This window comes from Vipera ursinii, assembly GCF_947247035.1.
Source record: "Vipera ursinii genome assembly, chromosome: 1".
Classification (NCBI taxonomy): domain Eukaryota; kingdom Metazoa; phylum Chordata; class Lepidosauria; order Squamata; family Viperidae; genus Vipera; species Vipera ursinii.
In genome coordinates this window covers 16,025,795-16,053,080 of record NC_139512.1, presented here as the reverse complement: position 1 = coordinate 16,053,080, position 27,286 = coordinate 16,025,795, and the positions used below count along the sequence as shown (strand labels likewise).

At 51.4% G+C, this 27,286-nt stretch overlaps 1 protein-coding gene across 1 annotated transcript; it reads right to left on the bottom strand.

Moving 5' to 3' along the window:
* Positions 1-1,713: 1,713 nt before the first annotated feature.
* On the bottom strand, positions 1,714-22,473 carry ANGPTL4 (angiopoietin like 4). The gene is made up of 7 exons (XM_083364044.1): positions 21,894-22,473; positions 20,731-20,841; positions 15,722-15,863; positions 5,740-5,847; positions 4,660-4,758; positions 2,944-3,219; positions 1,714-2,005 (listed from the first exon to the last, which is right to left on the bottom strand). Exons 1-7 carry the CDS (start codon positions 22,341-22,343, stop codon positions 1,824-1,826), a joined length of 1,368 nt encoding a protein of 455 aa, XP_083220170.1. The 5' UTR covers positions 22,344-22,473; the 3' UTR covers positions 1,714-1,823.
* Positions 22,474-27,286: the final 4,813 nt, after the last annotated feature.

Here is a 27,286-nt window from a genome sequence, read left to right as displayed (position 1 = left end):
TGCAGCCTCTAATCCTTTCCATTTAACAGCTCGACTTAAATAGATTCATCCATTTCTTTTTTATCCCAGTGATGAGTCAGTCAGGAAGGTTCAGCTGAATAAGCAAATTAGTTTGGTAAAATTAAATCTCAGGCTGCCTACAGCAGCTCTGCAAATGGGGCGACGGCGGTTTGGAGAGCTGCGCAGCTCTCCAAACCTCCCCCTCCCCGTTTGGAGAGCTGCTGTGTTCATCAAACGCAGAGGTTTGGAGGTCCCGGGGGGAGAGGCAGGGTGCTCGGGTGGTTCCGGCGGCACCCGGGCTGAAGGCACCGCCGCAACCCAGCTCCCGTCGCCAGGGAGACCCGTCGCCGCTGTCGCTCAGGTGCCTCCCGGCTCGGGGGAGCCGCACTGCAGGAGACACTCGCGAGGCTTCCTTCGGGTGGGGAAGGGCCCGTTGCCTCCGAGGGGTGCTGGGCGGGATCCTCTGAAAGACCCTTTCCTTACTCGTCTTCGCATGGCCCTCCGCGGTTGTCTCGGACTGCGAGTCCATCCCCCCCGTAAGCGTGCGGCTCAGGATGCGGCGTGGGTGTCGGGGTGGTGTATGTTTTCGCTTGTTCTGCGCATGCGCATGCATGCACGCAGGCGCACGCACATTTTGCGGCTCCTACTTTTTTGTGTGTGTGACGGAACCGGTTCCGAGTGGCTCTTTTGCTGTTTCGGGTTCCTGACCCCTGCTCTAGACAATTTATTTCTCAGGATCATGTCCTTTTGTTCTAGCAAGTGAGCCGACTAGATGTCCTCCTGGTTTCCCCCCTCCCTCCCCCGAGTACCCAAATCCTGAATTTCAGAGACTTAAAATGTTATCTTTGCCAGGGTGCGTAGCATCCGCAACCTCCTGGCCGGGCGGACCATGTGAACCAGGACTGTCCAAAAAGCTTCAACCTCTCTTTTTAAATCATCCCGCGGTGCCACCAAAAGAATCTGAACGGGAGGGGAAAGAAAAAAAAAATATCCCGTCGTTTTTAATCATTATTCATCAAAGACATATCACTGACCACAAAGTTTCACACCTAAGTATAAAAAAAAGATTATTTTTTTTTTAAAAAAGCGAAGAGGAAAACAAAATAAAAGAAATCTCCCATTTCTTATGGTGAGCATATACATACATATATATATATAAACATTGGAGGATTGGAAAAGGGACAAAAAACACACCTAACATGTAACCACCGCCCACCCCCCTGCACAAGACCAACCCAGGAGCATTTTTAAGTCAATATGACCCAAAGAGGATCCGAAGAGAGGGAGGGGGGGGGGCGCATTAAATTCAAAGAAGCCAGTTTGGGGGCTCTGTAAAAGAGGCCCCTAGCACTTGCAGGGGGGAGTGGCCTTCTACCCCCCCCCCACCTCACCAGCCTCCCCGCCAGCCCCAGAGCTGGCTCAATGCCTTTGCAGAGATATTTTTTGGGGGGAGGGGGAAGAAGCCACGTGTGTTTTGCACATGGATGTGGCATAAAATCAGCAGAATCAGCCTCGCCGCACCCCAAAAAACTTTCCCGCGATCCCAGGAGTCCCAGGAGAGGTGGGGCTCCCCAAATTCCTCTGCCTCCCCCAGATGACATTACAACACAGCAGCCTTCTCCCCACATATGTACCCACCCCCAATGGCCAGGCTCACCCCCCTCCCTTACAAAGGAAGCTGCCCCCCCCCCGCCTGGACCCTCCGACCGAACGCCAGCTGTGGGGCACGGCTGCCCAGGCTCCAGAGACAGAGACCAGCTGCGTCTCGCGTGAACCGGCAGGAAGGGCCGTGCCCAGTCTTTTGTGTGTGTGGAGGGGGGGGCTTAGGACCCCCGGTCCGTCTCTGCAGGGCGGATCTTCATGGCAGCGTATCGCAGGGGGTAGTAGCGCCCCCGCCAGGTCTTCCAGAAGATGCCTTGCTTTCTTTCGTGCCGCTGGCGTGGGATGGAGCGGAAGTACCGGCCGTTGAGGTTGACGTGGCCGCAGTAGCTGAACCACCAGCCCCCTGCAAGGAGAGAAGGGGCAGAAGATGGGGGTCAGCCAGGCACGTAAGCTGACTGGGGGGGAAAGATTCCCTTCCCAGGGCCCCAGCAGGACAGCACCTCCATCGACAAGGCGAGAGGGAAAGGTTACAGCTAGATCACAACCGATCCCCAAAATTTCCGTCCTTAAGCGAGGCATTTGTTAAGTGAGTTTTGCCAACGTTGTTAACTGGATCGCCGTGGCAGTTAAATCAGTAACAAAGCCGTTAAGTGAGTCCAGCTTTCCCCGCTGATTTTGCCTGTCACAAGGTCAAAAGGGGGGAATCCACCTGATCCCGGGGACGCTGCGACCGTCACAAATACGGACCAGTTGACAAGGTTCTGAATTTTGGTCATGTGACCCGGGGAGGGTGGGGGAGAATGCTGCAGCAATGGCCGTAACTCTGAAATATGTTTGTACGTCCCTTCTCTCAGTTGCAACTTTGAACGGTCAGTAAATGAACTGTCGTACGTCGAGGAGCAACTGTATATTCCAGACTGGGAGAGAAACTTTGGGAAGATTTTCACAAGAGTTCTTTGCATGCCTGATGGGTAATTCTTGGGTTACAGCCACAATTTCTGTAGGCATGTCAATATCAAGGATATTGGACAAATATTAAAATACATCACCGAGACCTCTGCTAGGTGCTCAACCTTTCTTTGCCAGGAGAGAGTGGTCAGAAAAGTCAAGATGGCGGCCGCAATGCTACATTCAAAGCTCCCAGGATTCCCCGGCCAACATGCAGAATTGAACCAAATTTAAAACGGGTGGACTTCAACTCCCAGAATTCCTCAGCCAGCATGGGGAAGTGAACCAAATTGAAAACGGGTGGACTTCTGGGAGTTGAAGTCCGCTCCTGTGAAAGGGGAGGGGGTTGAGAGTCGCCCTCCTGGGGGCTTCCCGGCAGCCGCGTCCGCTGACCTGAGAGGTGCTTGGCGCAGTTGGTGTCGCCCTTCAGGTCGTGGTCACGATCCCGGGTGGAGAAGGGCAGCTGGGGGAAGTCGCCCATGGCGCTCTCCAGCTCCCCCCGGATGGGTCCCAGGAGGCTGAGGGTGTAAGCCGTCTCCTCCCCGCCCAGCCGGAAGAGGAAGTGGGCTCTCCGCGCGTTGCCTTCCCAGTCCTGCAGCTCAATCAGAAGCTGGAAGGCCTCGGCCTTCACCAGCCGATGCATCTTCTCCAAGCCCAGCCAGAAATCTCCTGGAAAGCAAAGACAGCCGTGAAAAAAGGCAGCAGTCCTCGGCTTACGACCGCAGATTTCCACTATTAAGTGAGACGATTGCTCTGTTGAGTTGTAGCCCCCCCCCTTTTACCACCTTTCCTGCCATCAATGCGAGTTGATAACTCAAGTCACCCGGTCGTTAAGTGAATCGGGCTTCCCCTGACTTTGCTTGTCAGAAGGACGCAAAAGGGGGGGGGGAGGGAGGAGAACCACATGACCCAGGGACGCTGCGGCCGTCATAAATACGAGACAGTCGCCAAGCGTCCGGATGCCAATCACATGACCCTGGGGATGCTGCGACGGTCTAAGTGTGAAAAATGGTCCACAGTCACTTTTTGCACTGCTGTCGTCGTAACTTGGGACGGTCACTAAACGAGCGGATGTAAGCTGAGGACTACTCGCGTATTTAGTCCAGGGCTTAACAACCACAACTGGGAAAGAATTTCCATTGCTTATTAGCAGTTCAAGTGAATCGCGCAGATTAAGCAACCTTTTTTTTTTGGATGCAGTGGCTGAGCAAAACGCTGCAGTCGTTAAGTGAATCGCCTGGTTGTTAAGCGAATCCACCTTCCTCCAGTGATTTTGTTTGTCGGGTCTGTCTGGGAAGGTCACCAACGGTGATCCCCTGACCCCAGCCACTGTGAGTACATGCTGGTTGGCCAAATGCAAAGATTTTGATCCCCTTGACTGGGGGTGGGGTGAGAGAAATGCTGCAATGGTCATAAGAGTGAGGACCGGCCCCAAGTCACTTCTTTTGGTGACGTAACTTTGAACTAAACTAACTGAATGGCAGTAAGTGATGGATTTCTTCAGACTTGGCCCTTTTGAGTTGTGGACTTCAACTTCCAGAATTCCTCAGCCAGCATGGAGGAACCATGGCCCTTTTATGATTTGTGGACTTCAACTTCCAGAATTCCTCAGCCAGCATGGAGGAACCATGGCCCTTTTATGATTTGTGGACTTCAACTTCCAGAATTCCTCAGCCAGCATGGAGGAACCATGGCCCTTTTATGATTTGTGGACTTCAACTTCCAGAATTCCTCAGCCAGCATGGAGGAACCATGGCTCTTTTATGACTTGTGGACTTCAACTTCCAGAATTCCTCAGCCAGCATGGAGGAACCATGGCCCTTTTATGATTTGTGGACTTCAACTTCCAGAATTCCTCAGCCAGCTTGGCTGGCTGAGGAATTCTGGGAGTTGAAGTCCACAAGTGATAAAAGGGCCAAGTTTGAAGACCCCTGATTTAACTCAATAAATAAATCCGGGAAATTTATGCCGTTAGAAGGCAGCTTCAAAGCTAGAGCTGCCAAATCTCTGCCACTGGATTCCTTCCCCAACCCGGTGCCCTCTTCTATCTGCCAGGGGAGCAGCCTCCTGCCAGGAATCCTGGGGGTCAACCCCCCACCCTTCACCCACCTGTCAGATTTCCAAAGCCGTCCTTATAAGCGTCCCAGAGCCGGTCAAAATCTACCGAGCCGTCTTGGCGCCTCTGGATCACGGTCCAGCCGCCGTCATCTGCCAACAGAGAAGAGCAAGACTTAGGGCACCACCAAAGGGGCAAGACACCCCCCCTCCACTTGGCATCTGAGTAAAAGTATTGGCAGGGCTGCCAGAAAGAAGAGGGGGGGGTGTCAACTTATTCTCCAAAGCACCAGAGGGCGGGAGAAGAAACGATGGATGGTACTTGATCAAAGAGAGAAACAAACCTGGAAGTAAGGAGAAACCTCCTGACAGTGAGGACAATGAACCAGTGGAACAGCTGGCCACCAGAAATCATGGGTGCTCCATCAGTGGAGGGTTTTAAGAAGAGGCTTGGACAGCCACTTGTCTGAGATGGTATAGGCCAGGTTTCCTGCTTGAGCAGACGGTTGGACTAGAGGACCTCCAAGGGTCCCTTCCTATTCTATTCTGTTCTATTCTATTCTATTTATTCCATATTCTATTCTATTATTCTATTCTATTCTATTCTATTCTATTCTATTCTATTCTATTCTATTTATTCCATATTCTATTCTATTCTATTCTATTTATTCCATATTCTATTCTATTCTATTCTATTTATTCCATATTCTATTCTATTCTATTCTATTTATTCCATATTCTATTCTATTCTATTCTATTCTATTCTATTCTATTTATTCCATATTCTATTCTATTCTATTTATTCCATATTCTATTCTATTCTATTCTATTCTATTCTATTCTATTCTATTCTATTCTATTCTATTTATTCCATATTCTATTCTATTCTATTCTATTTATTCCATATTCTATTCTATTCTATTTATTCCATATTCTATTCTATTCTATTTATTCCATATTCTATTCTATTCTATTCTATTCTATTCTATTCTATTCTATTCTATTCCGACTTTTTTTTACAGTGGAAGCAACACACACATACACGCTCTCTTTCCCAATCAAATCAGCCACCTCCTGGCTATAATAGAGATTTGAACCCAGGCTCTTCTCTTCCCCCTCCCCTTCCCAACTTACCCATGTCACAGAAGACTTTGAAAGCCTGGCCTCCGAGGGGCTGGATATCAAAGACCCCGCTGCTCCGCTGACCCTCAAGGAAGAGATTGTGACAGCCGGCTGGAAGCTCTGCAAGCGAGAAGAACAGAATAGAGCTGGTAGGGACCTTGGAGGTCTTCTAGTCCAGCCCCCTGCAGAAGCGGGAGAACCTATATGAAGGAGTGACTAACTGAATGAACCAACGATTACATATGACCCTAAAGTCAATAGTATAGTATAGTATAGTATAGTATAGTATAGTATAGTATAGTATAGTATAGTATAGTATAGTATTAGTATTAGTATTAGTATTAGTATTAGTATTAGTATTAGTATTAGTATTAGTATAGAATATGGAATGGAATGGAATGGAATAAATAGAAATATAACAGAACAGTATTACAGAATACAACAGAACAGAATTACAAAATAGAAATAGAACAGAATAGAATTACAGAATAGAATAAAGAGAATAGAGTAGAATAAAATAAAATAGAACAGAATAGCATAGCACAGAACAGAACAGAACAGAAAAGAACGGCATGTTATGGAAGCCACTCTACGGAACAAAAGAGATTCCGCCTCTGATCAGCCACCAGCTGCAAATATACCAAGATCCACCAACTGAGTTTCCATCCATTGTTTCTTGTCCTGCCTTCAGGGGCGTTGGAGAATAGTTTGACTCCTTCTTCGTGGCAGTCAAGTTATTCTCCAAATATTCTCCCTTTCAGAAACTGTAGTAGGCACAATTAAAAAAACAAAAACGTAAACACTTTTTTCCCCAAACGAAGTCTCATGGAGCAAAGAGAAAAAAAAATCTGAGTAAACGAGATTTAGTACCGTAAATCTGGAGGCGTTGTGGGTTCAAAACCGATGCCCCGCCTGGTTTATATATCTGTGTAAACACTCCCAAGAACACAGCGCCTTTTGGCTGCACAAGCCTCAGTGCTTTAATTGATTTCCCGAGATCGATCGATTGATCGATGGGCGGCATCTTAAAAGCTGAAGCAGAAAAGCACAACACCCCAAGGCCAGCCTAGTTATTGCACACCATTCCCACGGAGTTCGATTGGGCATCGCTGGGATTCTGGCACTTAACGCTGCTCTTTCATTCAACTGCCTCCAGTTAACTGTCTCTCTACCACTCGGTAAGGCCACACTTTGAATACGGCATCCAGTGTTGGTCACTACGATGTAAAAAAAGATGTTGAGACTCTGGAAAGAGGGCAGAGAAAGATGATCGGGGGACTGGAGGCTAAAACATACAAGGAACAGTTGCTGGAATTGGGTACGTCCAGTCTTCTAATTAAGTGGAGGGGGGGGAACGTGATAGCAATGTTGAGGGGCTGCCCCAAATAAGAGGGGGGGGGTCAACTTATTTTCCAAAGCACCTGAAGGCAGGAAAAGAAGCAACGGATGGAAACCGATCGAGGAGAGAAGCAACCTGGAATTAAGGAGAAATTTCCTGACAGTGAGGACAATTAACCAGTGGAACAGCTTGCCACCAGAAGTCGTGGGCGCTCCATCCCTGGAGGCTTTTAAGAAGAGACTGACGGTCCACTTGTCTGAAATGGCATAGGGTGTCTTGCTTGAGCAGGGGGTTGGACTAGAAGATCTCCGAGGTCCCTTCAAGACTCTTGTTATTCTGTTACTCCGTTATTCAGTTCAGAGGGACTGAATAAGAAGGATTTCCTAGAGCAGACATGTCAAACACAAGGCCCGGGGGCCAGATGAGGCCCGCAAAGTGGTTTCATGCGGCCCGCAAAGCCATCCTGGAAAGAGTGAGGGAACGGCCCCCACTGCCTTGGCCCTGGCCCAGAGACCCTCCTCCTGCCAGAGACCCCCAGATCTGTCCCACTCCTGCCCGGGCCCCCATAGGCACCCTCGATGCGAAGGATGTAGAGCTGGCCACGCCCACCCAGCAGGCCATATGCACTCTAGCCACGCCCACCCAGTAGGCCACGCCCACCCTGGCCACGCCCACCCAGCCCCCTGAGGGCAACCGCGATGCTGATGCGGCCCTCCGTGAAATTGAGTTTGACACCCCTGGATTAAGAGAAAGAAAGAAAGAATTACAGGAGAGATTGAGAGGGGAGAAAAAGAATGAGGGAAAGGAGAATGACAGGATGAGGGAGAGAGAGATTAAGAGAATGTGAGGAGAAAATGGGAGAATGAGAGAAAGTGAGAGACAGATTAAGGGAATGAGAGAAAGAATGACAGGAGAGAAAGTGAGACAGAAGGAGAGAGAGAGAGAGAGGAGAGAATGACAGAGAGAGAGAGAGAGAGAGTGTCTCCTTTTCATTGCCTGCCCTGCATTTCCTCCATTTTGGGGCTGCCCCTTAATGCTGCAGCCACCGCCGTGGGGGCTCCGGCCCACCTCCTCGCCTCTCGGCCCTGTCCAGATGCCAACCCTGTTAGACTGGAAACCAGATGCTCCTGCCTTCCGTGCCACAAAAGCCTCTAATCTCTCTCATTCTTTCTTTCCCTCATTCTCTCCTCTCAATCTCTCCTGTCACTTTCTTTCTCTCATTCTCTTCATCTCTCTCCCTCATTCTCTCCTTTTTCTCTCTCAATTTCTCATTTTCTCCTCTCAATCGCTTTCTCTCCTGTCGTTCTCTCTCTCTCTTTCTATCAATCTCATTCTTTCTCTCATTCTCTTAATCTCTCCTGTCATTCTCTCATTCTTTCCCTCATTCTCTCATTTTCTCCTCTCAATCTCTTTCTCTCCTGTCATTCTTTTTCTCTCTCTTTCTGTTAGTCTTCTCATTCTTTTCTCATTCTTAATCTCTCTCCTCTCTCTCATTCACTCTCCATCTTTTTCTCCTCTCTCTCAATCTCATTCTCTCCTGTCATTCTCTCTCTCTCTCATTCTCTTAATCTCTCCCTCATTCTCTCTCTGTCATTCTTTCTTTCCCTCATTCTTTCTCTCCATCTTCATTCTCCTGTTGTTCTCTCTCCTGTCACTTTCTTTCTCTCTCTCATTCTGTCACTCTCTCATTCTTTCTCTCATTCTCTCTTAATCTCTCTCCTCTCTCTCTCATTCTGTCATTCTTTCCCTCGTTCTCCCTCTCTCGTTTTCTCCTCTCTCAATCGCTCTCTCTCTCACTCTCTCCTCTGTCGTTGGCTGCCTCTCACTCTCTCTCTCTCCCTCTTAATCTCTCTCTCTGCCACACACACACCTACACTCACACATCTGCAAAAAAAACCAACCCGAGGCCAGAGCAGGCCTGTTGGAAATCGCTCCCCGTGACTAAGAAACCCTGATGTACGTGTGTTTGTGTGAGTGTGAGTGTGTGTGTGTGTGTGTGTGAGAGAGAGAGAGAGAGAGAGAGAGAGTAGGGGAGGGGTTTGCAAGGAGCCTCCTGGGTGAGTTCCAAAGAGGCCGCTTATCGTCCCGTGGTGGTTCGTCATCCCCCTCATCACCGCAAAGAGTGAACATCTGCGTGCAAGGACACCACACTCCACCGGGCTCCCCCAACTACCACCCCCCATCAGAGAGAGGGCCCGTCTGCTCCAGAAACCTGGGGGTGGGGTGGGGGGCTGGCTCCGGTCTCTGCTCTGACGAAAGGGCAAAACTGAGGATGGGCGTAGGGCAGAAGGGGGGGGTAACTAAACTTCAGCTGTGCTTTCCCCGCCCAGATGCCATCCAGATGTCTGTGCTGGAAAAGGCTGAGCCACTCCGTGGGGAAAGCGGGGTGCGGCCGTCGCCCCATCAGGGGGAAAAAAGGGGCCCGTGAAGAAAAGCTGAGCTGAGTCCGGGACTCTCTCTGAGCCGGGCCTGTTTTCCGGCACTGCCCAGCCAGGTCCCATCACCTCTGCTGGCCCAGCCTGGCTCCCTAGCACTGATGATGCTACACAGCTGGGTAATGCAACGTCTGCAAGAAAACAAAGCAGGCCAGAGAGCAGCCAGGACCCCACGGTCCTCCTCTCCCTCTCCACACACACACACACACCCCTTCTAGCACTGATGATGTTCCCTAGTTGGGTCACGAGAAAAGAAGAAAGCTCAAGAGAGCAGCACAGACCCCACAGTCCTCCTTCTTCCTCCCTCCCATCCTTCCCTTCTTCCTCCTCCTCTTCCTCTCCCTTCTAACACTGATGATGTTCCCTAGTTGGGTCATGAAACGTCTGCAAAAAAACCTCACCAAGCTCAGAGAGCACCAGGGACCCCACACTCCTCCTCCTTCCCCTTCTTCCTCCCTCCCTTCTCTTCCTCTTCCTCCTCCCTGCAAAGCCCCCTCCCCTCTAGCATTGCTGATGTTCCTCAGTTGGGAAGTGAAACATCTGCGGGAAAAACCACCGCGCTCAGGGGGGTGCCCAGGAACCCCTCGTTTGAACCCTGAGCTACACACACACACCTTCTCTTTCACGGAAAAAAACAAGCTTTTCCATCGGGGATGACCCACCGCTGAGTGCTAGCAACCCCACCCCTCACCCAGAAGCATCCAGCCGAGCCAGGCTGAAAGCTGCCCGAAAGAGCCCTCCCTAGTCAACAAATTGCATCCCGGGCCTGCGTCCAAAGCCCTCTGTACGTGCTCAGAAACATCGGGCTCATTCATACCCCAGGCACGCAAGGCGCACGGATCACCAGGGTGTTAGATGTTTTGGGCCAGCCATGGCAGTTCCCCAAAAAGGTCATCAGATGGGAGCAAAGAGGCTTCTTTGCTCCCACTGATGGGTCAGGGGTCCCCGGCCCCTGCAGCCCCATTGGCGAGAGTTAATTGGTAAGGGAGGGACTGAGGACCCCCATAAATACCTCTGCTCAGGGGCTGCTCTCTGCTTGCTCTGCTCTCTTTGTTCTCTCTTCTGCTTGCTTGCTTGCTGATCTACTGAGCTCAACCCAGGCATGGATGCCTCCATGCCAAGGAACTCTTTCTATTTACTTTATCGTTAAATAAAGCTTTGAATGACTGCATCCCTGCGTGATGCCTTTTTACTTGGAAGCACCTTAACGAAACATCGGCCTCGTGAGACCATCTCACACAGGGTGTGTGTGTGTGTGTGCGTGCAAAAGCCTGACCTGGGGGGCCGGGAGAGCCTGCCTCAGAGTCATGCACATACATACACACACACACACACACACCTCGACTAGCTGCAACATCTGGACTTTGCTTCGGGCCAGCCCAGCAGCTGCCGGCAAGCCAGGGCAGGGCAGGGCAGGTGGGCAAACGGGGCAGAAGGGGAGGGGCAGAGCAGGGACGTGGCAGGGCGCAGGGGGACTTTGCCCAGAGCAGAGGGAGGGTGGGGGAATTGCAGCCCCAGACAAAGAGAAATCCTGTTCTGGTTCTTGCATTGGGGGGGGGGGGGAAATCAGCATCCTTGGAATGGCAGGGGGGGCCCTCCTTCCTCCCAGCCTTGGATAAATTTAGCTGAGGTTCTCAAAACAGCTGCCTGGGGCAGGATGCCAGAGAACAGGCCGGGCTGTGGAATTGGGGGGGTGGGGGGGAGAAGGAGGAGAACAGACCCAGGAGTGTAAACATGAACTTTCCCCCAAATTCCTCCTCCTCCTCCTCCCCCCTTCAGAGGGAGGGAGGGGCAGCTTGCATCATCCAGCCGGCAAAGGACGTGACTTGTTGCTGCACGCCAGGCAGAGCAGGCAGTTGCGACCAGACAAACACACACAAAAAACACACCATGCAGTAAGAGAAGGGGCTGAGTTGGATCAAGGACAGCCCTGGGAAAATTTGAGCCGGCCAGGTCAACCTTGCTGCCAAATTCTTGAGGACTACCGACGCAAGCCAGCCCAGAGCTATCCAAATCCAAATCAGGAGGGACATGAGGGCAGCCTTCCGGTATTTGAGGGGCTGCCACAAAAGAAGAGTGTGTGGGGGGGGTCACGTTGTTCTCCAAAGCACCAGAGGACAGAAGGAGAAACAACGATCAAGGAGAGAAGCAACTTGGAATTGAGGAGAAACTTCCTGACAGTGAAGAATTAACCGGTGTTAATAATAATAATAATAATAATAATAGAAGCTGGAAGGGACCTTGGAGGTCATCTAGTGGAACGGGTTGCCACCAGGAATCGTGGGTGCTCCATCACTGGAGGTTTGTAAGAAGAGACTGGACAGTCACTTGTCTGAAAGGGTATCTCCTGCTTGAGCAGAGGGCTGGACTAGAATCATAATAATAAAGTTGGAAGGGACCTGGGAGGTCATCTAGTCCAACCCCCTGCTCAGGCAGGAAACCCTAGACCATTTCAGACAAATGGCTGTCCAGTCTCTTCTTAAAAACTTCCAGTGTTGGAGCATTCACAGCTTCTGGAGGCAGGTTGTTCCACTGGTTAGTTGTCCTCACTGTCAGGAAGTTTCTCCTTAGTTCCAGGTTGCTTCTCTCCTTGACTAGTTTCCATCCGTTGCTTCTTGTCCTGCCTTCAGGTGCTTTGGAGAATAGCTTGACTCCCTCTTCCCCCCAAGGTCCCTTCCCTTCCCTTCCCTTCCCTTCTCTATTCTATTCTATTCTATTCTATATTCTATTTATTCCATATTCTATTCCATTCTATTCTATTTATTCCATATTCTATTCTATTCTATCTTCTCTATTCTATTCTATTTATTCCATATTCTATTCCATTCTATTTATTCCATATTTTATTCTATTCTATTCTATTTTCCATTCTATTCTATTCTCTCTTCTCTATTCTATTCTATTCTATTTATTCCATATTCAATTTTATTCTGTTCTATTCTATTCTATTCTATTTATTCCATATTCTATTCTATTCCATATTCTATTCTATATTCTATTCTATTCTATTCTATATTCTATTCTATTCTATTCCATTCTCTATTCTATTCTATTCTATTCTATTCTATTCTATTCTAGTCTAGTCTAGTCTAGTCTAGTCTAATTCTATTCCATCCCATAATCACCCACCATTTGACCTAATTGAATTGCAAGGGGCTTGGCAAAAAAAACCAAAAACACTGCGAAAAGAGATTAATGTTTTTTCCCTACGGAATTTTTACCCATCTGTGTAAGGCGTGTGTGTGTCTGTGATTGTGTGTGTGTGTGTGTGTGTAATGCACAACATGCTCAGACCCCTGGCATCCCAGGCCTTTGTCATCAGTGTGAGTCACAATTCCTCAAGGCTGACCACCGCCATTTCTGGGAAGAGTCTCTGCTGGGGAACAGGCCTGCCCCCCCCATTCCAACCCCCTTTATTTGCAAACCCCCTTCCCCTCTCTTAGACCAAGAACATTCAGCAACCAAGCCTGAACTGCCCCCTGCCGCCACCTTGGATGTGACGGTGTCCCTTGACAAACTGCGATAGGCCGACCTTTTCACCACTTTCAGATAGACTGCCCTGACATCTGGCTGCACAACGGTTAATTATCCCCCAATAGAGCTGCGCTTGGTTCCTAAGCCTTTTTAGGTCGGGGAACTGAGGACTTTCTTGGGGTGAACTGGAAGCTTTGGACTGGCCCTCTTTGAGCTGTCTATCTCCCTAAACCCCCCTCCCCCCAAAAAAAGGAGATTACCTCTAAGGAAAGTGGGGAGAAAATACTAGAATTAAGGAGGAATTTCCCGACAGTGAGGACGATTAATCAGTGGAACAACTTGCCACCAGAAGTTGTGGGTGCTCCAACACTGGAGGTTTTTTAAGAAGAGACTGGACAGCAGTTTGTCTGAAACGGTCTAGGGTCTCCTACTTGAGCAGGGGGTTGGACTAGATGACCTCCAAGGTCCCTTTCCAACTCTATTCTGGTTGATCGATTCGATTGAAATGGTCTAGGGCTAGGCTCTCCTGCTTGAGCAGGGGGTTGGGCTAGAAGACCTCCGGGGGTCCCTTCCAGCTCTGTCATTCTATATTCTGCAAAATCCACGATCCTGCTTCCCCTAAATAGGAAAAGGTCCTTGGGTAGATTCCGTGCTAGCCAGAAAGAGCAGCCTTTCCCCGCAGACTAGAATTCTCTCTCCCCCGGGACCGAATTCAGGCTGGCTGGGAGGTTGAAGGGTGTGTGTGTGTACATTTTCCTGGTGGTTGGGAGTTGTGGGGGGGGGGTGGAGGAGGAGGGGGGATGCAAAAGCAAGCCAGCCTCTCTGCAAGCTTCCTCTGCCTTTCCTGGGGAGAACTGGATGGCTCCTGCATATTTTGGAAGCCAGGAGCATGAATGGGGAGGGGGGGGTTGGCCTTTCCCCTACTTGGAGAGAGGCCAGCTTTCTCCTTTGCTCCCCCCCCCCCACTTTCTCCTGGCACACCAGCCATTAACCCCCGAAACTCCCGGCGCCCGGCAAGCTTTCCTGCTCAACTTTCACACACTTGGCAGAAGGCCACCCCACAATGGGGAAAAGAGGGGGGGGTGCTTTCTCTAAACCAGGAGCCTCCAGATGTTTGGGCTAGGCTCCTCCCTGCACATCTGGCAGGAGACAACCGAAGCAGCCCCAAAGAGGGAAAAGTCCAGGGTCTGTTAAATGAGGGGCAGGGGAGGGGTGGCAGCTGCCAGCCGATAACTATTAAGATTTAGAGCAGGGGGGGTCTATCAAACTTGGCCCTTTTATGACTTGTGGACTTCAACTCCCAGAATTCCTCAGTAAGCCAGGCTGGGAGTTGAAGCCCCAAAAGTCTTCGAAGTTGCCAAGGTCGGGAAGAAGGAAAGCGAGGGGAGAGGGCTCCTGAGCGCGTACAGAGGCAGAACTCATAAAGGTGCAGGCTGAAGCCAGGTGGATGTCAGTGCAAGCCAAGTTGTGTTTTTTGGGGGGGGGGTTTGCTTTCTCTGTGCGCTTTGCGCAACAACAGGCTGGTCGGCTGTGGAGGTTTTTTGCACCAGCCATGAACCCATCTAACCTTTCATTTTGGGCCTCTGTAAAGCCTGAGATTGTGTTGTTGTTGTTTTTTTAAAAAAAAGCCTCGTGATCTGGTACGCAGAGATAGACTGCCCCTGAGCGAGGATGCTCCATTGAGTAACGTGGGCAAAGACCCTTCTTTTTGCCCAGCCTGATTTAAACGTTCGCAACTTTGGAAAACTGTTTTCCTAGTTTTAGGCCACGGCATCCCGGCCCGTCACCAGCTTCCCTCCCACCCTCGACTTACGACCGTTTGTATTTACAACAGCACTGGAGGGGGGGAAAAGAAAAAAAAGACACACACGCCTGTTTTTCACACTTCGAACCGTTGCGATCACGTGAGCAAAATTCAGACCCTTTGGCAACTGGCGTGTACTTAGGACGGTTGCCGTGTCCCGGGGGGGGGGGACTCACGGGACGCCCCCCCCTTTTGCGACCTTCCGACAGGCAACGTCAATGGGGTGAAACCCAGCTTCGCTTAACGACCGTGTTGCTAATTTACCAGCTGCAGCGCTTCGCTGAACAACTGCGGCAAGAAAAGTCGTAAAATGGGAGGCACTTCAATTAAGAACCGTCCGGCTTGGCTTCAGAAAGGTTGGGCCCAGCTGCGGTCGCAAGCCGAGGACTAGCCATACCCAACACCTTTTTTTTTTTTTTTTTGCCAACCTGCTGACGTAACGAACTACAGCTTGAAAGAATGGAAAGAGCACTAGTCCTCATGATTCTTCCTGGGGGAAATAGGCCCGAGTCCGAGGACAAACATTTAGGCTGACCCGAGGTTTTTTTCCCCCTACAAATTCCTTCACCCACACAGCATCTCACTTAGCAACAGAAATCTGGGGGCGAGTTGCGGTTGTTAAGCCGAGGACTGCCTGTACATCTGTCCCTTTCTGGTTTTTTGTTTCCCACCCGCCCCGATTTGAGGACACCCGGAGAGCTGCGCCAGGCACGATTCACCAAGGTCAACTGAACTTTTGAAGTTGCTCAACTCTTTCCCTGCCAACCTGAAAAGTGTTGTAACACCGACAGGTTGTTGGCAGCTGCTAAAGGTCCCTGGCTTCCGGCCTCTTGTGCAAAAGGGGGAAAAAAATATTTTTTTTCTTCCAAGCCCCATAGGGCGGGTGGGTGGGGATAAATAAATAAAATAAATAAAATTCAGCCAAGATGGCTGCCTACTCACTCGAAGCTTCCCGGCTCCCACCAGGCTTGGCCAATTGGCTGTGGTTGACCACTTGACCCTCCGCACTCCGCTGGACGGTCACCTTCCACCGAGGCCTCTGCAGGTCCTTCTCGCTGCGGTGTAACGGGATGAGCGTGTTGACCTGGGAATTGGGGAGGGGGTGGGGGGGAGAGGAAAAGGATTTTTTTTTCAATTTTCAAAGGGAAGGAAGATAGTGGACAGAATCTACAAGCAACCTGTAGGCTCTCCTCCCTCAGAACCAGTTTGGCCTAGTGGTTGAAGCACTTGGCTACAAAGCAGGAGTTCTAGTCCCGCTTTAGGCATGTAAGCCGGCTGGGTGACTTTGGGCCAATCACCAGGAGACGGCGAGTTCTAGTCCTGCCTTAAGTGTAAAAGACAGCTGGGTGACTTTGGGCCAATCACCAGGAGACGGCGAGTTCTAGTCCTGCCTTAAGTATAAGACAGCTGGGTGACTTTGGGCCAATCACCAGGAGACAGCGAGTTCTAGTCCTGCCTTAAGTATAAAAGACAGCTGGGTGACTTTGGGCCAATCACCAGGAGACAGCGAGTTCTAGTCCTGCCTTAAGTATAAAAGACAGCTGGGTGACTTTGGGCCAATCACCAGGAGACAGTGAGTTCTAGTCCTGCCTTAAGTATAAAAGACAGCTGGGTGACTTTGGGCCAATCACCAGGAGACGGCGAGTTCTAGTCCTGCCTTAAGTATAAGACAGCTGGGTGACTTTGGGCCAATCACCAGGAGACGGCGAGTTCTAGTCCTGCCTTAAGTATAAGACAGCTGGGTGACTTTGGGCCAATCACCAGGAGACAGCGAGTTCTAGTCCTGCCTTAAGTATAAAAGACAGCTGGGTGACTTTGGGCCAATCACCAGGAGACAGCGAGTTCTAGTCCTGCCTTAAGTATAAAAGACAGCTGGGTGACTTTGGGCCAATCACCAGGAGACGGCGAGTTCTAGTCCTGCCTTAAGTATAAGACAGCTGGGTGACTTTGGGCCAATCACCAGGAGACGGCGAGTTCTAGTCCTGCCTTAAGTATAAGACAGCTGGGTGACTTTGGGCCAATCACCAGGAGACAGCGAGTTCTAGTCCTGCCTTAAGTATAAAAGACAGCTGGGTGACTTTGGGCCAATCACCAGGAGACAGCGAGTTCTAGTCCTGCCTTAAGTATAAAAGACAGCTGGGTGACTTTGGGCCAATCACCAGGAGACAGCGAGTTCTAGTCCTGCCTTAAGTATAAAAGACAGCTGAGTGACTTTGGGCCAATCACCAGGAGACGGCGAGTTCTAGTCCTGCCTTAAGTGTAAAAGACAGCTGGGTGACTTTGGGCCAATCACCAGGAGATGGCGAGTTCTAGTCCTGCCTTAGCCACGAAAAGCAACTGGGTGACTTTAGATCAATTACCAGGAGATGGTAAGTTCTAGTCCCAGCCTAACCATGAAAGCCAGCCGGGTGACTTTGGGCCAATCACCGGGAGACGGTGAGTTCTAGTCCTGCCTTAGCCATGAAAGCTGGCTGGGTGACTTTGGTCCACACGGTTGTGGTGGTGGGGAAAAGGGGGTTGCGTTGGACGTTTGTCACCTTGACTTATTTGTGAAAGCAATAAAGGTGGGATACAACATAAACAAAAACCTGGTCCCGTCTGCCTCTCCTGGTAGGCCTCAAACTGCCTTAGACAAGCCACAGCCTTATACAGGTAAACCCTCGTTTGTCTGGTGTTAATCCCTGCTTATCTGAGTTTCTCTTTCTCTGCTGCAGATTCCTTCCTGGTCTCTGAGCTTAACGGTTTTTCTTAAAGACCTTCATTACTCAACTAGGTAACGTCATCAGTGCTACAAGGAAGTGGGGTTTTCTCCCTATTTGTATACCGTGCCACTGGTGGTAGGGGTGTGATTCCCCCCCCTTGATAGTTCCTTGATTTATTGTTTTATGCTCGTTTGTCCAGTGCCAATCGCTGCTTCTCTGGGTACGGACTGGTGGAAAGAACCTTTTATTCTCCAACGCAGCGCCCTCCAGACACGTCGCTGTACCCATTCCCAGAATGCCAGCTGTGCTGTGGGGTTCTGGAACTTATTTATTTTTATTTATTTATTTTATTTATTAAATTTTTATACCGCCCTTCTCCCGAAGGACTCAGGGCGGTGTACAGGGCAATAAATATCAAAATGTAAATACAAAAGTTAAAAAAGAGATTAAAAAGAATTAAATAATTATGCCCAAGAATACAATACTAAAAATGTGTTAAGAACTTATTTAAATCCAACCCCAAACCCATCAGACCAGGCCAGATTGTTCAAATAGATAAGTTTTTAAATCGCGCCGGAAGGAGCGCAGGTCGGGGGCCATCCGGAACTCAACCGGGAGGCGGTTCCACAGGTCTGGCGCACCCACAGAGAAGGCCCTCCCCCTGGGGGCCACCAATCGGCATTCTCTGATCGGAGGCACCCTGAGGCGGCCCTCTCTGTGGGAGCGCACAGGACGGAGGGAAGTTGACGCCGGCCGCAGGTGTTGCCGTAGGTAATCCGGACCCATGCCATGTAGGGCTTTGTAGGTCATAACCAGCACCTTGAATCTCACCCGGAGGGCAACCGGCAGCCAATGCAGCTCGCGGAGCAGAGGTGTAACATGGGAGTATCGGAAGACCCCCAACACAACTCGCGCGGCTGCATTCTGCACCAGTTGAAGCCTCCGGGTGGTCCTCAAGGGCAGTCCCATGTAGAGCGCGTTGCAGTAGTCCAAACGAGAGGTCACGAGCGCATGAGTGACTTCTCCCACTCTCGAGGGCACAGTACACAATATGGGAGTGGGCTTTCTGCACCAGCCTTCAACTGATGGACCGCTGAGGAAGAGGGCGGATGGAGGAGAGAAATTGAGAAACTCCAGATAAGCCGGGATTAACACCAGACAAACAAGCCATAAGACTCCCCTTGCAATCAAAATTGGGACCGGAACGTCCATTTCTAAGCGATGCGGTTGCTAAGTAACTCCCGCCCAATTTTTACGACTTTCGCCATGGCCGTTAAGCGAATCACAGTGTTGTGAAGCAAACCCAGCCTGCCCCCATTGAATCCGCTTGGCAATCGTGTGATTCCAGGACGCCCCGATCATAAATGCGAGGATCGGTTGGAAGTCACTTTTTTCCAGCATTGTCGTTAGCTTGGGACAGTTGTTAAGCAAACGGCCGTTAAGCCGAGGACTGGAAGACGACCTCGGGAGATTAAAACCTTCCCACCCGATGGAGGAGGGTCACAGCCGAATCCAGCCCCGAAGGAAGCAGCCGATGTTGTACGTCAGAAAGCGTGAGCCTGCCTTGCAGAGAAGAACAGACCTGCTTATCCATCGCAAGGCTGCACTTGTAGTGAAGCTGAAGGATCTTTTTGGACCAGGTTCTGCGTCTCTGCAAGGCTGTGTCCCTGCACCGCAATTCACTTTCAGGAGCTCTCCTTGCCCTAAGAGTCGGCCAGCGGATAAATTTAATAAATGAGTTTTTTTTAAAAAAAAAATCATAAAAGAAAGACCTCCATCCACCAAAAGCTTTCAGGGCGAAGGATCTAGACCAGGGGTAGGCAACCTCGGCTCTTTTATGACTCGTGGACTTCAACTCCCAGAATTCCTGAGCCAGCTTGGCTGGCTCAGGAATTCTGGGAGTTGAAGTCCACGAGTCATAAAAGAGCCGAGGTTGCCTACCCCTGATCTAGACTCTGGTTGCCTGGAGCCAGAGATCATAAAAAGTGGGGAGAAATACTTTCCTGTCTGGCCTCCCCCCCCCACACCCTTCCCCCTAAAAAGGTTGAATTTCTGGGCCGTTTCCCCAAGTTACAATCAAGAGAGAAAACACACAGGTCAGCCAAAGAGGGAGGAAATATCCACCAGGTCAAAGGTCAAGTTAATGTTCAGTCTTGGGCATGTGGAAATTAAGAAGTTCATTCTCACATTTTTGTTTTCAATTTGAGGAAATTGATTGTCCCAACCTGGGCCAGTTTTAAGACCGGGGGAGGGGGGGACTTCAACTCCCAGAATTCCACCCGTCTTAAAACCGGCCCAGGTTGAGAAACGGTGCTTTAATTCATCCATCAAAATCGCCAGTCGCCTGCCCTTTGGCATCTGCATTACTCTAACTTGTAAAACCAAGAGTCTTCCGCAAGAGCAAGGGTGAGACTAGATGACCTCCACGGTCCCATTCCCATTCTAGAATTCTCTGCCCTTCCTTTGTCTGCAGAGGCTGCCGGGTTTGTTTTTTTTTAAAATAGATTCCTTGCTATTTGGACTTCAAACAAACGTTTGCAAGAAAAAGAGGAGGGGAGTGGGGGGAAGTGTATCTATGTGGTCCCTCATAGGAGGCATTTCACACACACACACACAGACACACACACATACACACAAAAAGTCAGGCATGAAGGCTACTGCTAAGCTTGTAAGCCGCCCTGAGTCTTCGGAGAAGGGCGGGATATAAATGGAATTAAAATAAAATAAAATAAATCTGGAAAGATCCAATCCAGCCCTTGGCTGAGCACTCTCCCCATCATAGTGGGAGAAAAGTAATTAAAGGGGACCCCCGTGTTTCCTGCCATGTTGTCAGCCTAACAAAGCCTCATCCCCCATTATCCCCGGCCGCCAACCACAAGGTCTCACCGGATCTGACATTTCTGAAAGGTTTGGCCCTGCTTTTCCCAGCTGAATTTCACCTGCCCTTCCCCTGGATCCCCAGTTAGCGTTCCCTCCCCTCCCCCCCACACACACAGTGCCCTCCACCCCATGGGCCACTGCCCTTCCAGGGAGCAGGAGACTCCCTTATGCCAGGTTCCCCTCCCACCCACCCCACCCCCACCCCAAGACAGCTTCTCCTTCCAGACCCCACTTCCCTCCCCTCCGTCACACCCCTGGCCACAGGTGATCTGCTGGAATGCCTCAACTGCCCTCCGGAAAAGTGCGGGTGGGGGGGGGTTTTCAGCCTGCAGGACGGTCCCTCCCCTCCCTCCACCCCCCCCCAAATACCTTGCTCTGAAGACTCTTAATCTGCAGGTTCTGTTTGTCCATCTGGAATTGCTGCTGCTTGATCTTCTGGAGCAGCTCCTCAATCCTCCCGTTCTGACGCCTGATCAGGTTCTGGGACAGACAAAGAAAGAGGCTGGGGGAGATCAACGTGGGTAGTTCGGTGTGTGTGTGTGTGTGTCGGTGGGGTGGGGGGGAAAAACCACCAGAATCCTACCTAGCCATCTAAAAAAAAAAAAAGACCCGAGATGAGCCACCAACCACATCGAGGAGGGGGGAAAAAAAACCCGAAAGCCTGGAGGGGTGTCCTCCATTCCCCCCAACCTCTTTGGGCGCCAGGGGACCCCTGCCACGGAGGCAGGCGGGCTTTTCGGCGGACGGGAGGGCTGGCATCCCGCGGATGAGGCCTTCGCTGCGGACCGGTGCCGGTCCACGGACCCGCGGGGTGGGTGGGTTGGGGACCCCTACCCCGGAGTCAACCTCAAAGCGCAGCTCCGGGCGCGGCGGCCGTTTCACTTCGGGGGGGGGATCCCTTTGCACAAGGCGGGAGGCGAGCCAGGGAACCCGGGAGAGGGGGGGGCGTCTTGCGCAGACCCCCCCCCACCCCCAGCCCCCCCTCCTCTCTTCTTTTCCACGAGGGGCTTGGCACGACCTCTAGGGCAGTGTTTCCCAACCTCGGGTACTGTAAGATGCGTGGACTTCAACTCCCAGAATTCCCCAGCATAGCTGGCTGGGGAATTCTGGGAGTTGAAGTCCACGCATCTTACAGTACCCGAGGTTGGGAAACACTGGGTCAGCTGGCAGAGCCTCCTTCCCCAAGGCGCTTTTACGCACCGATTTGCCTGGCGCGCAACTTTCCCCAGCAGTTTGGGCGATTTTGGAAGCCCTCGGGGGAGAAAGGCAAGCGAGCCGGGTTTGAATCCCGGCCGGGCAGCTGACTGCCGGTCCAGCCCAGGGGAAACGAGCCCCGGGAACGAGGAGGGGGGGTCGCCTTTCGGCTGCCCCTCCTGCCCAGCCTTCGGGGGCCGCTCTCGGCTCTGAAAGGCGGGACAGGGCTGGCCGGGAACCAGGCGACCCCAGCGCCTCCCGGCAGACAAAGGCTGCCTCTGCCCGCGTGCAGAGCGCCCGAGGACGGCCGGCCGAGCCTCCGGGAGTCCGGGACGCACCTGCAGCGCGCCCTGCTCCTCCTCCGCCGCCGCCGTTGCAGCAGCCGCCGGGCCGTCCCCGCTGCGGTTGCCGGCTCCCGCCTGGCCCGTCCCGTCGAGCCGTCCCTCCAGCCGGCGCAGCCGCCCGTCCAGCTCGGCCCAGCGGCCGTCGAAGAGGTGCTGGGCGCGGGCCAGCTGCTCCCGCTGCTCGGCCGCCGAGCGCTCCAGCCCGGCCAGCGAGGCGTCGTGGGCGCCCAGCCGGCCGCTCAGCTGGCGCAGCTGCCCGCCCAGCCGCTCGACGTGCTCGCGGAGCCCGTGGCCCAGCTGCAGCAGCCCGTGGGCCAGCACGTTCACCTCCTCCCAGGAGGCCGCCGCCTTCGGGGCGCGCTCCCGGCGCGGGGAAGCCGAGGAGGCCGCCGCCAGCAAAGCCAGCAGGCAGGCCAGGCTCCGCAGCGGCGCCCGGCAAGGCATCGCGGCCAGCGAGCGGGCGCGGGAAGGAGCAGAAGCCGCGCGCCGCTAACGCCTCGCCGCCGGCGCTCGCTTTGGAGAGGAGGCGGCGGACGCGGCCCCTTTTATAGACGCCGCCCGCGCCGCGCGCACATGGCTGGAGCGGCCCCGCCCTCCTCCGCCTCCTCCGACCCCGCCCCGCGCGTGTGCCTTCTCTCGCGCATCAATAAAGGCTCCGGGGTGGTGGGGGGGGCACCGGGGGGGGGCAAAGAGGGCAATGCCCGGCAAAGCGCTTGCGGCCCGCGGTCGCTCTGACTCTCCTGGCCTCTGCCCGAGCGGCTAAGGTCGCCCGAGGGTGGGCGCTTCCCATTCCAATCGCTCGACCGGAATAGAGTTAGAAAGGGGCCTCGGAGCTCTTCTAGTCCAGCGTTTCCCAACCTTAGGAACTTGGGGAATTCTGGGAGTTGAAGTCCACGCATCTTCAAGTTCCTAAGGTTGGGAAACGCTGTAATCTAGTCCAACCCCCTGATCAGGCAGGAGACCCACCTAGACCAGAGGAACGCTGTAGATGTCATTTACTCGGACTTCAGTAAGGCATTCGATAAACTAGATCACAACCTACTGCCTGATAATATAGAAAAATGTGGGTTAGATAGCATCACCGCCAGATGGATTCGTCGCTGGCTGACAGGCCGTACTCAGCGTGTGGTCCTCAATGGAACCGCATCTACATGGAGGGAAGTGTGTAGTGGGGTGCCCCAGGGCTCTGTTCTGGGCCCAGTGCTCTTCAATATCTTCATTAATGATTTGGATGAGGGGACAGATGGGGAACTGTCCCATCGAGACTCTAGAAACAGTGCAGAGAAGAGCAACCAAGATGATCAGGGGACTGGAGGCTAAAACATACACGGAACGGTTGCTGGAATTGGGTATATCTAGTTTAATGAAGAGAAGGGCGAGGGGGGACATGGTAGCGGTGTTCCAGTATCTCAGGGGCCGCCACAAAGAAGAGGGAGTCAAGCTATTCTCCAAAGTGCCTGAAAGCAGGACAAGAAGCAACGGATGGAAACTCGTCAAGGAGAGAAGCAACCTAGAACTAAGGAGAAACTTCCTGACAGTTAGAACAATTAACCAGCGGAACAACCTGCCTCCAGAGGTGGTGAATGCTCCAACACTGGAGGTTTTTAAGAAGAGACTGGACAGCCATTTGCCTGAAATGGTATAGGGTTTCCTGCCTTAGCAGGGGGTTGGACTAGATGACCTCCAAGGTCCCTTCCAACTTTATATTATTATTATTATTATTATTATTATTATTATTATTATTATTATTATTATTATTGGCTGTCCAGTTTCAAAAGCCTCCAGTGATGGAGCACCCGCAGCCTCCGGAGGCAAGCTGTTCCACTGGTTAATGGTGCTCGCTGTCAAAAAAATTTCAATCACAATAGAGCTGGAAGGGGCCTTGGGGGTCTTCTAGTCCAACCCTCCCCCCTCCCCCGCTCGGGCTAGAAACCCTATGCCGTATCAGACAAATGATTGTCCAATCTCTTCTTATAAAATCCCAGTGTTGGAGCACCCACCGCTTCTGGTGGCAAGTTGTTCCGCTGGTTCATTATTCTCGCTGTCGGGAAATTCGTCCTTCGTTCCAGCGTAGCGGGGGACCCTGTGCAGCTAGTGCAGAATTGAGCGCAAAATCTCTGTTGTTAAGGGAGGTATTGGTTAAGTGAATTTGCCCCCATTTTGTGACCTTTCTTGACCCCGGTTGTTAAGTGAATCCCTGCAGTTGTTAAGGGAGTGACACGGTTGTTAAGTGAATCTGGCGTCCCCGTTGACTTTGCTTGTCAGAAGGTTGGATTCAGTAACGGTCATAAATATGAACCCGTTGCCAAGTGTCCGAATTTTGCTACCATGGTCGTAAGAGTGAAAAATCCCTTTTTTTTCAATGCCCTTGTAACTTTTGACACTTAACGTAAGCTGAGGACTATCTGCACAATTGGAGACAAGTGGCTGTCCAGTCTCTTCGTATGGGCTGCAAACAACCGGACCAGCACCGGATGGCACAACGGAGCACGACAACTCTGCTTTTGGGTATTCTCTGCTGGAACTCTGCACCTAAGATCGGAGAACCCATGATCCTCTTCCCGTTTAGGATGAGCAGCACTTTTGGGAAAAGAAGGCGGGACTTGTCAGAGAAAAGAGAGCCAACGCTGTGTTAAACAGACTCGCCCCCTATTCTTCTCCATCCCTTTCTCTGCGTGCACACGAGGCTCTCTTGCGTGGCCTCTTATGGCTTAACATTCTCACCTGGGATCACCTTTCCCAACAGTCCGGCTGGCTTCATTGAGGGCAAAACTTTCCTGAGTAAAATTAATTGAGCCTTGGTGGAGCAGTGGGCTAATGCCTCCTTAAGTAACACCAGCTGCCTGCAATTAGTGCAGGTTCGCATCCCACCAGGCTCAAGGTTGACTCAGCCTTCCATCCTTCCCAGGTAGGTAAAATGAGGACCCAGATTGTTGGGGGCAATTAAGCTGACTTTGTAATAATGCCGCTTGGGGTGTGTGTGAAAGCCTTAATAAGCAGGCATAGACATAGAATGAAGGCTATTGCTAAGCTTGTAAGCCGCCCTGAGTCTTCGGAGAAGGGCGGGATATAAATGGAATTAAAATAAAAAATAAATAAATAAATAAAAATAAATAAAATTTGAATCCAGGAAAAAGGATCTCCTGAACTCCGCTCGCTCGGCGGCTACCATAAATTGCAGGCAGTCCTCGGCTTACGATGGCAATTGAGCCCAAATGTACTGTCGCTCAGCGAGACGGTTGTTAAGTGTGCTCTGCCCCGTTTTTACAACCTTTCTTCCCACGGTTATTAAGCGAATCCACGTCGTTAAGTGAATGTGGCTTCTTCCCCCCATTGACTTTGCTTGTCAGAAGGTGGCAAAAGGGGGATCACGTGACCCCGGGGAGACACGGCGACCGTCATAAATAGGAGTGAATGAATTTTGATCACATGACCATGGGGGATGCTGCAAGGGTCAGCAGAGTGAAAAATGGTCATCAGTCCTACGGTGTGAATCCATCCAGGGTCAATCGTGTGTGGTATAAATAGGACTCCATCATATGTTTGAACAGAACAATAGAGCTGGATGGGACCATGGAGGTCTTCTAGTCCAACCCCCTGCTTGAGCACGAAATCCTACATTCCAGGGGTCCCCAATCTATGGTACCGGGCCACGGCCTGTTGGCCACCAGGCCCACCCCCAGTAGCACCACCATGTGGGCACTAGCAGCCCCATTTGCACATACACGCATGTGCTCGTGCATCAGCACATGCAGGTGTGCACAGCCTGTTTGTGCATGTGCACAGGCGCCAGAATGCATGCCGTGGTTGAACACGACCCACTTGCGCACACGCACGGACGCTAGCGATGCCATCCTGTGCGCGCCCATTTGTGCATGTGCATGCGGGCCACACACGTGGACATTTCTCTGCTGTTCCCTTCCGGAAAGATTGGGGAACTCTGCTATGTACCATCTCAGGCAACGGGTTGATTAATCTAGGCCAGGTTTTCTCACACTCTGCAACTTTACGATGGGCAGACTTCACCTCCCATAATTCCCCAGCCAGTGGAGGCTCTGGGCCAGGAGTAGGCAACCTTGGCTCTTTTATGACTCGTGGACTTCAACTCCCAGAATTCCTGAGCCAGCATAGGGAACTATGGCCCCTTCATGACTCGTGGACTTCAACTCCCAGAATTCCTGAGCCAGCATGAGGGAACTATGGCCCCTTCATGACTCATGGACTTCAACTCCCAGAATCCTTGAGCCAACATGGCTCAGCTTGGAAACCTCTCCCTTTCCCCTCAGCATGGCTGGCTCAGGAATTCTGGGAGTTGAAGTCCACGAGTCATAAAAGAGCCAAGGTTGCCTACCCCTGCGTCTGGGTTGTAGTAGTGGACCCTCGGCAGAGGAAGCTGAACTGAGTGTCATGGAAACCCAGGCCCGTTGTGTTAGGATGTCATGTGAATCGGGCATTCAAAGCCTGGGTGTGGTTTCTGTCTCGGCGTAATACATTGTGGGAATTGTGTTTTGCAGTCTCCCTTGTGGGCGCTGATCTCTTTCAACCAGAGCAGGAATTGCAGCGTTGATGCACAGAGAGCATCAGAGCTAAGTTGAACCCAGGTTGTCATCAGTGTATATAAATAGGGCTACAGACTGACTCTCTGGCTATATTCACATCGTACACAAACTATCGCACACACCCATATACACACCCTGCCCTCTTCTTCCGTTGCCAGGGTTTGGCCATAATTGGAGTCTTCCTTCCTGACTGATTGGTGTCGTGGTGAAGACATCAGGGCAGTAAGCAGAAGACCCTGAGTTCTAGTTCTGCCTTAGGCACAAACCCAGCTGGGGGACCTTGGGCCAGTCTCTCCCTATCAGCCCTGGGAAGGAAGCAATGGCAAAATCATTTCTAAAAAAATAATAATATTTTGCAGGGACTTAGCCAGGCTGTTTACCAGAATACAGGATGCGACTGAACAGAATAATAATAATAATAATAATAATAATAATAATAATAATAATAATAATAATAATAATAATAAATGAGGGCTTAAATCCAAGGAAATACCTCTTGGCATACCTAGAAACCAAGATTTGCTTTCAGATGGCAACAATTCCATGTGAAACTGAATCTGCCTGGCTCAAGCATCCACTTTCCTATCAGAATGGGGGTTTATTTGTCACGAGGGCAGGACAAGAAGCAAAGGATGGAAACTCATCAAGGAGAGAAGCAACCTAGAACTAAGGAGGAATTTCCTGACAGTTAGAAAATTAGCCAGTGGAACGGCTTGCCACCAGAAGTGGGTGCTTCAACAATGGGGGCTTTTGAGACTAGACAGCTACTTGTCTGAAATTGTATAGGGTTTCCTACTCAAACAGAGGGTTGGACTAGACGACCTCCAA